This window comes from Strongylocentrotus purpuratus, unplaced genomic scaffold, assembly GCF_000002235.5.
Source record: "Strongylocentrotus purpuratus isolate Spur 01 unplaced genomic scaffold, Spur_5.0 spur5_scaffold_18, whole genome shotgun sequence".
NCBI classification, from domain to species: Eukaryota; Metazoa; Echinodermata; class Echinoidea; order Camarodonta; family Strongylocentrotidae; genus Strongylocentrotus; species Strongylocentrotus purpuratus.
In genome coordinates this window covers 14,552,109-14,566,185 of record NW_022145603.1, presented here as the reverse complement: position 1 = coordinate 14,566,185, position 14,077 = coordinate 14,552,109, and the positions used below count along the sequence as shown (strand labels likewise).

The following is a 14,077-nucleotide window of genomic DNA, read 5'->3' as shown; positions in this document are numbered from 1 at the left end:
CCCTTTCTCCATCCTTCCTTTCCTCTCTCTCTCTTCAATTTTCTTCCCCTATCTCTCTCTCCCTCTCTCTCTATTTCTCCATCCTTCCTTCCCCCTCTCTCTAGCTCTCTCTCTTTCTCCACCCTTCCTTTCCCCCCGCTCTCTCTCTCTCTCCGTCCTTCCTTTCCCCTCTTTCTCTCTCTCTCTCTTTCTCCATCCTTCCTTTCCCCCTCTCTCTAGCTCTCTCCCTTTCTACATCCTTCCTCCCCCCTCTCTCTCTCTCTTTCTTCCCTCTCCCTCTCCCTCTTCTCTCGTTTGATCTCAACTTATTCTCTTCTCTGTCATTATCTCTGACTGTCTCACCCTTAAGACTGTCGAGTCCACCCGTATATTAAGTTGGTTTCACTTGAAGCAGACAGTTGAGACGAACAGGTAATAGAAAGTTTGAGCAAAACCTGATTAAAAAATAGAAAGTTGTTAATTTTTTAAGTTCGGATTTGCAACTCTGTGACGTACCTTGCTATGTTCACTTCTATTATTTTGATTCCGTACAGAAAATTTCATAAACTGTCATAATTGTTAGCTATTGATGGCGGAGTAGATTTGCATCATTTGGGTTGTTTAAAAAAATATTTGCAATCCTTATATTTCGGGTGCTTGTATGAATGACAATTTTCTTTCGAGAAAATAGAAGGCTAAATAAATAGAAAGCTCTGAATTATTTTTGGACAGAGCAAATGGTAAGCTAAGGACCTCGCAAGATTCGTCACAGTGTTGCCAATTTGTGTTTGAGTGATCGCAACTTTAAAGATACGTAACCTTTTTCCTCAATCGGATAATGCTCTAACTGTCACTAACCTGTTCCTCCTATTTTCCTGCTTCTATTAAACCAACTTTATATCAAGGTGGGTTTCCCCTTTAAGACTGAAATGTGATTGTCTATAAATAACTGCATTCTGAATAATGTGCTTATGATAATTGCTCATGAAGTTTATTTTACCAATAATCAATCGAATTTAAAAACTTTATAGTATTGCTACATGCACCTAAAGAAGAAAAGGAAGAAGAGAAAGGACAAAAAGAAGAATTAAGTTAAATGCTACATTAATTTTAAACAGGGGATTTCGGCGCATATTCTGACATAATAATTCCCTTCTATCCCCTCTTTCCATGGAAGTTTCCCTAGCGGGGGAATGCTCTGTTCTCATTTAAGAAATACTTAAGAAATGGTTTTTTAAAACTTTATAGCAATGCTATACATGCATCTAAAGAAGAAGAAGAATGACAAAAACAACAAGATAGTTAAATGTATGCTATAATAATTTTAAAAATGGAACGTGGAATTTCGGCGCATATTCTGACATAATTCCCTTCTATCCCGTCTTTCCATGGAAGTTTCCCTATAGCGGGGGATGCTCTGTTGGATTTTAATTGTCCTCGAGTTGGGCCAGGATCTCAGCCACGAGCTCGAGCTCTTTCTTCTCTTGATATGCTTCGTCTTCTTCCTGTTGGTACAAACAGTTATAGTGCTCTTAAAGGTGACAATCAGGAACTCGAGTGTAAGATATATAAAGGGAAAGCTCGGACGTTTATATAACAGCCCGTTTTCCCTCCCCCTCCAATTTTACGTATCATTTTGATGTGTCTTTTTAGGACATGCCAACGCGATGAGAATATGATATATTTTGGCTGCTAAGACAATTTTTTCAGTTTTTTTTTAATACAAAATGAGCACCCTTTCTCTATGTAAAATCAGAAAAGAAATAACTACAACGTCACGATACGCATAATTCAGTGCAAAATCAAAAATGCCTAATTATAATGTTCCAAAGCCTTATTAGTTCGATTCAAGCATTTTATCATTCTTTTAATTTCTGTTTGGTATGAGACCTATACTTATTTTCTTTCAAAAGCATTATCAGTTCGATTTCAACTACGTTTGTATTTTTCTCAAATGTGTTTTAGTACATTTTACAATTGTTAATTCCATTGTACACGGGCTCAATCCAACACTCTCCCAACTGATACTTGCATTGCTCCCTCCCCCTCAAATGGATACACCCTTCGACAATTTACTCCCCCCCCCCCCGTGTGCCTTTCCTTCACATACATTAGAGACTTTTAGCTTTGCACGACGAGAACGTGGACCGTAGTGCGACGGTGTGACATCCTTTTAAGGCAATGTGACGTCCTTTTATAAGGCACTGGCAGTGACATCACATTGCCTTAAAAGGATGTTACACGAGCAGTCCACGTTCTCGTCGTGCAAATCTAAAAGTCCATATTAATATAATGAGAGATGCCCACCTTCAGAGTCTGGAAAAAATCTTCTTCCTTCTCGGCGTACGCTTCTTCCTTCTCGGCATACGCTTCTTCCTGTTGGTACAAACAGTTGTGCTCTTATAAGTGGCAATCACGAACTCGAGTGCAATTAGAGATTATAAGGGAATTAAAGATCGGACATTATCTGACAGCCCATTTTCCTGAAACTTCTCTTTCTTTGAGCCGGGATGACTTTGCAATTAAATAGTGTTAAAGGGACTGGGTCGTCGGTAGTCCAGCCTCTGTACCGTTTTCGTGTCGTGCGCCCAGTCAGCTGATAAATAACACGCCCTCAACGTTGACAGTAGACCTTGCCGTTACTTTCATTTTGTATGGACGGTAATTTTGGGGATCGCGCGATGAGTAGAGACACCGCGCTGTGTGTGTGGGACACTGTAGAGGTCAGTGGTGTGGGATCGATGCGTGTGATAAAAGAATAAAAATAAAAAACGGACAGAATCTGGACTTGGTTGTCGGTTTCCATACATGTGCAGAAGGCCATAATTCGCTGGCACTAGACTTGGTGGAAATACCATTAATGGTGGGACAAGTCTGCACACAGCAAATCCGTAGGCCTATCAAGAAATACCCCCTAGTCTCGGAGAGTCTTCGGGTGAGGGAACTGTCATGAGGCCTGTTGTTTAAAAAAAATATGAAGGCCAATCCAGGTTATCGGACAACACCTGTTATTGGGTAATCATCCAGACGGTGCCGAATTCGTCATGAGAGCCCACTCCTACGCGTCATGTACTTTATCTCTGATGTGGAAAACTTTAGGTCAGAGAGCCAGCATTCATGTACATGTAAGTAAGTCAAGAGACCAACACTTTACTAGAAAAGGCCACTGTGTTTTATTTTGTATTTATTTATTTATTATTTATTTATTATATATTAATATATTTAGTTATCTATTGTTTTCCTATTTACCTGTTAATCTATTAATTACTAATCTATTATTTTCCAATTTATTTATTTATCTATTAATTTACTTATCTATTCATTTTCTTATTTAATTCTCTATTTACTTACTTACCAACTCGTTCATTTCCCCTTTTTAAAGGGGGTGTAGCCTGTTTTCGTCAATCGAACTCTTCATAAAACAGCACATTCTCGAGTGTCATGAGAGCTTTATTCTTCAATTAACATGTTTGCCTACAACACCTTTTCGTAATTCTTATCATAACAAACGTCTGTGTGTGTGTGTGTGGGGGGGGGGGGGAATAAAGTAGGCCCTGCCGAATAAGCCTGGACAAAACAACAACATAGTAATACAAAATATGAACAGCCACCAAAACTATCTAGATATTATTATTATGTTGGGGGTTCAATTGCTTATTTATTGTTGTTTACTGGTATCATTTTATTCTTTTATATATTCATTTTATTCTATTCATTGATATTTTTGAGGGGTGTAGCCTGTTTTTTCAACCGACCTCTTCATAAAATACAATTTCCAGAGTGTCATGAAATAGTTTTCAATCACTTAAAACATGTTTGCAAACAACACCTTTTCTTAATTATAAGCAGTGCAAATAGCTGTAGGAGCCAAAGTATGCCGAAAACCTATCCACAGTCATATACAAAAAAGGGACTGAACAGCCTTCAGAAAATCTCTAGTATTTTTTTCTTTCATTCTTTAAATTTCCTTTAATTGTTTATTCATCATTGTTTTAATTACTTTTATTTATTGTTATCATTATTTTAATTCTAATTACACATTTAGTTTTTCGGGATGGGATGGCGGTAGGATTGCCTCACCCCTCTATTCAAGGGTGGGGTTATACGATTGTTGGTGTTGTTCTTACCAGTTGTTCTATCATGTCATAAAGCTCCCTCGCTGCATTTGTCTGTTCTGTAATTTAAAAGAGAAAACATATAGCAGTCAATATAATTCAATTAAAGATAAACTTGAGTTCTGGTAAAAAAAAAAGAAAATTAATTCTCACATAATCAAACGAAACTTACACTGAATGTTCAAGATTACAAATAAATGACATGTGCCAAACAATTTTGGAAGAAAATGTATACTGGCTGAGTAATGAGCATAGAAAGACAAGGAAATCAAGGTAGTACCAGCCCCGACACCATGCGTGTTGTCCCATATATAACTTTCTGTGTACGTGTTTGTTACTTTACCAAGACTCGGTCAGATTTATTATGATTTTGATGACTCCAGAACCTTGTAGTGCACACCAATACTTACATGCTACATGATCAACTGTTTCTGATCCTTTCCACACCTTTTCTTTCACAATGCAATCGCATTACCAGTACTAAAGTTTATCTTTAAATTTAACGACGTCTGACAACCAGAAAAAGCAGCGACCATCGATAACCATTTTGCAAAACTTTAGAATGGGAGATCAGTAACTGTTATAGATAGGGTGAAGGGCAGTTGCCGATCGGTTGCCAAATATCCTATACAAATTGTCAGAACATCAACGAATTTGTAAAAATTATTTGCGACAGCTCCTGGAAATATTTACGATTGGTTTGCAGTTTTTCGGCGATCGGCAATAATAAACAACTGGTAGGAGATCAATGGACAATGTTATCATTATTCATGTATGCACCGGCGGTACATTCTATGATACGCAAGGGGAGGTATTCTTTTCAAGAGGGAAAAAGTATTTGTGAAGCAGCTCCATAACTGTTGCGGTGATCATTCAATAAAATGCAGAAAGTGTAAAGGATCTGTGGATATTTGGGATCATTTATTTCAGCGTTTTTCAACCTTTGATTAGTTACGGTACCCTTTTAAGAAATAACAAGTTTCGCGTCACCCCTATCCCAAATTGATCACAGAAGACTTGTTTTGCATCACTATGGCACTCGTCAAGTGCCATATATACACCAACAGGCACATTTGTTTCTAGTAAGCGGGCGAGCGCAGCGAACGAACAAAAAAAAATATGTAAAAATATTATTTTGCAATCAAGACACATTAGGTAAGATATAAAACTATATATATATATATATATATATATATATAATTTATAAGATATTAAATTATGAAAGCTGGCACCTCGCTGCCTAATGCATAGATACACAAATCAAATATTCAATCGCCTCGATACACAAACATTAGGATATTTTCGGGCATCTCGTTGCCCGGAAATATCCTGTTTCTAAAATGTTGTGAGCGTTAAAAGTGTTAAAATGATATTAAAATACAATTATTCGTAACCAGTGTATGAAATAATTGTAGGACTTAAAAAAGACTTGTGCATTAGATTTGATTACATTACGAAAATGGTCACGTTCTATCTCCGAAGTGGCTTATTATGAAATGAAGTGACTTTTTTTTGCTGCATCCACATTATAGTGCGGTATGGTATGTAATCCCGTAGGATTTTTGTGCCAAAGTTGATTTTTGTTGTTGTTGCTGTTTTGGCTTCAAAAGGGTCCCAATTGGCCAAAAATGATGGGGTTCAAATTTTCAGACCCCTCCTTCATTTCCTGGGGGGTCTCTATTGGGCGCCAAAATGGCTTATAATAATGCGCAATAGGGAAATGTGGTGTCTTCGGGAAAATTTGAACCCCCATCAATTTCTGATAGCTTGGACCCCAATGAATCCAAAAATATCAACTTTGGCACAAAAATCCTACGGGAGCTGTTTCAGTGACATACCATACCACACTATTAAATCGATTCGCACTCGTAACATTTGGTGTTTTTACCAGGCTGTTGCAACACGAAATAAATCTAAAAAAAAAGAATAACATGATCCAAATAATTAGTTAAATTAGTTAATCTTCTCATTTGTTCGTCCTCTTTTCTTTCAGTCAAAAAATATAAGACAAAAAAGTAAAGTTGCGCACCAGCAGTATAAGCAAAATCAGAATTGCTTTTTTTTTACCTCGAGTAAATTTTCAATCATAATGCACCCTAAATATAATTAATGCAAATCGTCGCTGTTTTCACGAAGTGACTTCGTGAAAACAAGGACGAAATATGTTTCTATTCAACCCCTGTATGGAAAAAATCTATTCCGTCATCGATATAACGAGGAGAATGAAAGTTTATGAAATCTGGTGTGGAGAAGAGCTTGCAAGATACGTCACAGTGGTGCCAATTAGTGTTTGAGTAATCGCAACTTTAAAAAATGTATTACTTTCCTATTTTTATCGGAATTTGCTCAAACTTTCACCGACAACTTCTTCTCATTTTTTCTGCTTCTCTTAAAAAAAAATTGATATCAGGGTAGACTTCCCCTCTATTCAGTAACTGAACTTAAATTGTTCGTACATCAACTTTTATCAACCAAATATCGCCTGGTAATAGTGGGCAACCATTGAGGGTCAGTCGGCAATCAGTCTGAGAACTGTTGTCTACCTTTAGAAGATCAAGAAAAACAATTTCACAGTAATTTTGGTCGACAAAAGGTTTTCGATGAAGCGGCGTCAATCTCCAGCCGACCAAAATGCTTCAGAGCCCCCTGGCAACCTTTTAAAGACTAACAAAAACCTCTCAGCGACCTCTGACAACTGACTCCCAATTAGCGGTTGTCGGGTGTCGGCGACCGGTCGTATCTCTGGAGTGACTAAGCTTTAATGGATCAACCAGGAGTCATAAAATAGGCCTAACTTAACTTATCATTAGAGAATAAACGTCGCATAAACTTACCGGTGCGTGTTCCTGTGAAATAGGAAAACAGAAGAAAAAAAGGACGTTATAATATGTTTTGTAAATAATCATGAATTCTTCATTTGTTTGGAAGACGGATTGTGTTCACAATGGTTTTCTGTTGACAATACTAATGCGTTTTGTAAAATTTCACTTTTGACTGGACCCCATGTTCAGTTGTACTATAAATACCGCGATTACATAATCATTACCAATGGGGCAGCAGCGTAAACGGGAATAAGCAGGCTTTTCAATAATACCAATGTTGAGCATGAAAAAGTAGTACTACGAGAGATATCAACGCTCAGACTTGAATTACAGATTTATTTGGAGGAGTTTTTAAATTCAAAGATAAAAGTTAAGTGGGGAATCTTACTGGTAGCAATCTAAATGGCAATGTAAAGAGGATTCCCTGTAACACATGATGAATAGCAAATAGAAATTAAGCCTCCTATAGCTAATACACCAGCTTACGGTAACATCAGTGCGCATGCGCAGACAAAGGCGCCATTTTAATACACCAGTTTACAGTTGTGTGCGCCATTTAAATACACCAGTTTACAGTTGTGTGCGCCATTTTAAACAAAGCCAATGACCTATAGAGGTCATGCGTAAATTAAGATTGCGCCCATGCAAATTTTGATGATAATTATCACTGCCTACGCGCTGCGTTGTGCGCGCACATCATTATTTGCATGGGCGCAATCTTAATTTTCGCATAAATACCAGAGGTCAGAGGTTATTGGCCCCAATTTTGGGGCCAATGACCCGAGGTCAACTGTCTGCGCATGCGCACTGATACAACTGTAAACTGGTGTATTGGCGAGTAAACAAAGCCAATGACCTAGAGGTCAGTGGTATTTATGCGTAAATTAAGATTGCGCCCATGCAAATGATGATGTGCGCGCACAACGCAGCGCGCAGGCAGCGATGTCATCATAATTTGCATATGGGCGCAATCTTAATTTACGCATAAACCACTGACCTCTAGAAGTCATTTGGTTTGTTTACTCGCCAATTAAAATGGCGCCCCTTACCGTAAACTGGTGTATTATTTCATTAACAAATATTAGAAATGACATTTACATTCTATAAGTCAGGGATGAAGTGCATATAATATAATCAGCGATAGTATTTTCACTTACCTCTGCACATAACACCGACTTCTTGGTCGCGGGTGCACTGGTTTTGCTCCCAGGGGTCAGCCGGGCAGTCGGTCAGTTTCGCCTCAGTGCCTGTGCATCTCACGTTGGAGAGCATGATAGGGCCCCGGCCCTGACCGTATTTCGATTCCAAGTACCTTAATGAGTATACACCGGCGGGGTAGCCCCACTGCCTGCAGACAACTTTGGCGTCTTCCATTTCGAAGCCTTGGTCGCACACGCTTCCCCACCTGCCTCCGTGAAAGACTTCGACACGGCCTAACCGGGTGGTGGTCGTTTCCGTTGTCACGAGACGGATATCGTTCTCTGGTGATTGTATAACCAACACAATACAACAGGATTAACAACACAAATCTCACGAAATCCTTACAAATTTACACGAATTGAAAAGACTTCATGGCTCATATGATTGTATGAAACCTGATTCAGCCTAGTTGTCAACTAACTATATGTACATGTATGTCCTAAAGCCTATGCCAGGGGCGGCCGAGCGATTTCCAAAGTGGGTGGGGGCACCAAGAAGAAAGGGCACCCTCTGGAAAAAGCACCTACAAAGAGAAATCTCAAAGCGAAAATATACAATCTTTTAGACATTGGTATACACCCCTACATTGTGATTACATTATCAGGATTGATTTCAATATTTGTTTCACTTTATACACCAAGCAAGATATTGCTTAGGCGTCATGCTTTGCAGTTGGGTGTGATGGTCTGAACAATTATTTGCGAGCGAGCGAATCGAGCAAGGAAAAAATGTTAAGATTTGTGAGATCGCAGTGCGAAAAATTACATCTTATAAAGAGGAAAAAAACCAATCATAATGGGGTTATAAGCACATTCTCATAACGGAAGACTGAAAAGACCTTTGATAAGTAACATAAGTATATCATCTATAGATGCTTGCCAGCGAGCTTTGGGAGAAATTGCTCTTAGTCGCTTGAAATTTGGGGCCCGTTTAATGATGAGAGGAAAAAAAGTATGTGTCAAAGTACAAAGAGTAATTATCAGAGGTGAAAATGGGGCACTTATTACACCCTCAAAAAGAGGCACTCACCAGGGATGAAAAAAAGTCAGTCATGAGAATAGGAAATGGGCATTTGTCGGCGGAAAAGGGGCCGTCATCAGATTTTGATAGGGGCATTTATGAAAAGGGGATAGGTCCCTCATTAGAAAGGAAAATGTGCATTAGTTGAAAGAAAATGGGCACCGATCAGATTTTAAAGGGGCATTTAACAGAGGTTAAGGGGGCACTTATCTGAAGTGAAAAGGAGTAACTTTTCGTACCTGAAAACATTCATTTACCAGAGAAAGGGCACTTATGAGAAGGGGAAGGGGCTCCTTTTTAATGGGCACTTATCATTAGGAAAAGGGGTACTTATTATAAAGGAAAAGGGGCATTAGCTAAAAGAAAATGGGCACCGATCAGATTTTAAAGGGGCATTTATCGGAGGTTAAGGGGCACTTATTTGAAGTGAAAAGGAGTAACTTCTCTGCCAGAGAAGGGGGAAGGGGCTCTCTTTTTTCAATGAGGCACTTATCATTAGGAAAAGGGGCACTAATTACATAAGAGAAGAGGCACTTGTCGAAGTAAAAGAGGCACCTCTCAGATTTGAATAGGAGAATAAAATTATTATTAGAGGTGAAGGGGGACTAATCAAAAGTGAAAAGAGGCACTTCTCGTACCTGATTCAAAGGGGCACTTACTAAAGATTAAAAGGGCACTTATGAAAATGGAAAGTGGACACTTATTGCAAAGGAAAAATGGAACTTTTCGAAGGAAAAGGGGCACTTATCAGATTTGAAAAGGGGAAGAGGCACTTTTCAAAGTAAAAGGGGCACTATTCCTATGTAAAACGGGGCACTGTCCCCCCCCCCTTCCCGGAGTGCCACCCCTGGCCTGTGCACAGCAAGCCTAGTATGGTTTTTATCAATATCATGAATATGGGTCCCGGTAAACGGTAAATCCAAAAAAGAAGAGCGGAAAGACCTTTGAAAAACCAATCATTCAATAGTCTTGTCGGGAGTCTTGAAAAGTGCGACCATTGCAATATATGACTCATTACCTAATCAAAATATGATGTACGTATATGGTAAATACTCCAGAGTATTGGAATTGCCATTATTTCAGAAACCTTTGCGATCGTCTCCAGGGCAAAAAGCCGCGTTCTTCACGAGATTAGCCAACATTACAATCACATTACGTAATCCATTGTTTTAATTTTTTCAACGTTATACAATAGGTTATTGATACTGTCAAATTATATTATACATTTCGTAAAAATAATGGTCTTGCGACGTCAATACTTGGGTTATGATAAGAGGAAACAGGAGATTATAAACAAGGCACTTAAAACAACAACAACAATAACCCCGATCCCCAAACAAAACGAAAATTACATTTAGAACACCAACCCCTAACACCACCACAACCACAACCAAAAACAACAAAAGCAATCTTACCTTGGGGCACGGCTGTAGAGACAGAAGTAAAAATAGAAATAAAAGGGGCGTGAGCTATATTGTTAGAGTAAATATTTTGCTTAAACATGTTAATTAAAGGCATATTATTCCGACATGCATGGCTACCACTGATGTAATGTTTTTTCGATCGCGCCATCTTCCAGGCGCGTAGCCAGGGGGGGGGGGGGGGGCTAAATTCAGACAAGATTTAAGAGTCGAGGACGGTATAACGAATCGTCTTCTTTCTCGAATAATTTAATAAAACGTCAAAGATTTCGCGCTTCGTGCGGGAGGGAGGAACTGAATTCAGACACGGATTAAGAGTCGAGAACGGTACAACGATTCGTCTTCTTTCTCTAATAATTTACTGAAACGTCAGAGCTTCAGCGCTTCGCGCTGGAGGGGGGGGGGGGAGGGGACTGAATTCAGACAAGAATTAGAGCCCCACTGCGCTTACTTGCGCCCTCTATATAGCCAAAAATGCCTAAGCTTCAGGGGCGGATCTAGCTTTTTGCCAAGGGGGGGGGGGGTTTGACCAAAATAATGACGATGCGGAGCATCGTCCACGAGCCGCGAAGCGGCAAGCCGATTTTTTTTGGGGTGTTTATTTGAACCCCGTAAGTGATGTTTTCCTGGCATCTATTAGCACAATGGAGACCATAAAAAGTAGTGCATGATAACGTCTTTTCAAATCAAGTAACAGTTTAATACACAGTTATATCCAGAGTTATCATGTGTTTGGTTAAGTTACCAGATGAGTTGAATATCTTCTCACAATATTTGCACTTGAAAGGGTTTCTCTCCAGCGTGCGTTCTTTTTTTTTTTTCCTTTTTTTTTCTTTTTTTTGTTGGGCCGCCCTAGGGGGGGAGGGTTTAACCCCCCCCCCCCCGTAGATCCGCGCCTGAGCTTCGCGCTATTTGTAAGTAACTCGCGTGCTCACTGCCGCCGCCCCCCCTCCTAAAATAAAATCCCAGCTACGCGCCTGCCATCTTCCGGTCTAGACGTCGGTCTACACTGAGCAACCAATCATCCGATTAGGCAATTTCGATAGTCTTAATTTTTGGGAGTCTTGAAAAGTGCGACCATTGCAAACGGACTCATTACCTAATCCAAACATGATGTACGTATATGGTAAATACTCCAGAGTATTGGAATTGCCATTTTATTGATATTTCAAAAACCTTTGCGATCGTCTCCAGGGCAAGAAGCCGCGTTCTTCACCAGATTAGCCAACATTACAATCACATTACGTAATCCTATTTCTCAACGTAATACAATAGGTTATTGATATTGTCAAATTATATTATACATTTCGTGAAATGGTCTTGCGACGTCAATACTTCGGTTATGATAAGAAGAAACAGGAGATTATAAACAAGGCACTTAAAACAATAACAACAATAACCCCGACCCCAAAACAAAACGAAAATTACATTTTGAACCACAACCCCGATCACCACCACCACCACCACCACCACCACCACAACCAAAAACAACAAAAGCAATCTCACCTTGGGGCACGGCTGTAGAGACAGAAGTAAAAATAGAAATAAAAGGGCGTGAGCTATAATGTTAGAGTAAATATTTTTCTTAAACATGTTAATTAAAGGCATATTATTCCGACATGCATGGCTACCACTGATGTAATGTTTCTTCGATCGCGCCATCTTCCAGGCGAAGACCGTTGATCCCCTATGGTCCCATTTTTTTAATGTTCATTGAGAGCTGATTTGATGAGATAACCACATGCCAGTGACCATGCAGAGAATTCTAATCCCTCCTGGCCAAACTAGTGCAGATGGACTTGAAGAGTCGAGAACGGTACAACGAATCGTCTTCTTTCTCTTATAATTTAATGAACCGTCAAAGCTATTCCACGCTTCGCGCGGAAGGGGGGGGGGGGGGGGGGGGGGGGGGGGGGGGGGGGACTAGTCCGGCAGCCAAATCCAGATTATTGGCCTAACCTTGTTTTAGGGTCTATAGTTTTTTTTTCAATGGATTTTGATTGCCTAAAGCTTCTATTTCAAGAATCCAATTGCTGACACTCTGTCAGCCTTGAGCAATTTAAGATATATGACGTCATACAAAATGGCCGCCAAAGTACATGATTTTCCTTTAAAAATGAATAATAGATATATAATAAGGATTTTTTCTACAGATTTGGGCAGCTAAATGTCTGTATCTCTCTAGGACCATCACTAAACAAATGTTTTGTAATGTTGCATGGCCATAGATGACCAGCTTATTTGCATATTTTAAAATAGCGCCCTCTATAAACATATTAATTTGAATAAAATATGTGTGCCAGCCAAATGCGAATTTCTTAAATCTATGTCACGTTGAAATCATATTAAATGCTTTTTTGGGGGCCAATTGCAGTTGTGCTGCATTCATCTTTCATCTTGTTTGGTCCAAATGTAGGTAGGGTAGGTGTGGGGAATCGGAGACCCTTAAGCACATTTGCATAATTTACATAAACATGAACAATGTTACACATACATAAAGTTTTGTATTCTTTTCAGTAACTTTTTCTCTTTTTTTGGTAACAAAATTGTGGTCATGATGTAACTGATTAATAAGATAACAATGATTAATTATGTCATCACCAAACGTCTCTCATTACCTACATGTGTAGGTAATAACGGACAGTTACAAATCAAGACATTTTAAATACAATTTGAATGAAAATGCGATTGTTATAGTTAGTTCAAACACTTTTTGAAAGAGATCATGCAGCCTGAACTAACTGTAATTTTGAAACGCTTTTAAAACAATGTGGCCCAAAATATTTCTGTAGTTTTTTGTTTACAGTAATAAAGGTGCTTTAAATTATGTTTAAATACTTTCAGAATAATGTTCTGGCAATGTGACTTTTACATTGATCAAACTCACAGCATAGAAACAACTTCTTAAAATGAAATGCATTTAAATTAGAATGGTGACACGAACAACCAAATATATGTTTCATGATAGTGCCTTTCAACATGAAATGGACAACAGGGGGAAAGTAGGCCCCCACCTTGGACCTGGTGTCCCCCATTGCCTACACACATTTCTGATCAGACACCATTCATAATGTGCATTGCAACACCCATTCACAACACACAATGGCCATAGGTTTTCTGTGATGGTTGGCACACTTCATAAACTTCCTTTTAAAACTAATTTTTAAGAGCCACCCCTAAATATGCATACACCACAACATTAAGTGAAAATTATGTTTTTATATCAGAGCAAAATTTTACGATCAAAATTGCTTATCTTGGTCAATTTTGCCAATTTTCTCGGAGAGAGAACGCATTGTAGTCTTCGAAATGAATTGGATATATGCAGTAGTGTTGTTAGAGGCCACATATGGCGCTATAGCAATATTGGAGCCAACACGGAGAGACAGTGATGGGTTCAAGCTTGGTGTCTCCAATTCCCTACACCTACCCTACATATGTCAAGAAACAAAAATGACTATGAAAGAATTCATTTTTCATCAAATCGGTGAGAAGTGGTTTTACGGCACACATTATTATT

The 14,077-nt window shown here is 39.0% G+C and overlaps 1 protein-coding gene across 1 annotated transcript; it reads right to left on the bottom strand.

Moving 5' to 3' along the window:
- Positions 1–948: 948 nt before the first annotated feature.
- Positions 949–12,133, bottom strand: LOC100892690 (galectin-3-binding protein). Its single transcript, XM_011682841.2, has 7 exons — positions 12,064–12,133; positions 10,552–10,563; positions 8,074–8,397; positions 6,929–6,940; positions 4,107–4,153; positions 2,287–2,355; positions 949–1,484 (listed from the first exon to the last, which is right to left on the bottom strand). The coding sequence occupies exons 3-7, from the start codon at positions 8,288–8,290 to the stop codon at positions 1,407–1,409; spliced, it is 423 nt and encodes a 140-aa protein (XP_011681143.2). The 5' UTR covers positions 8,291–8,397; positions 10,552–10,563; positions 12,064–12,133; the 3' UTR covers positions 949–1,406.
- Between the last annotated feature and the right edge of the window lie 1,944 nt (positions 12,134–14,077).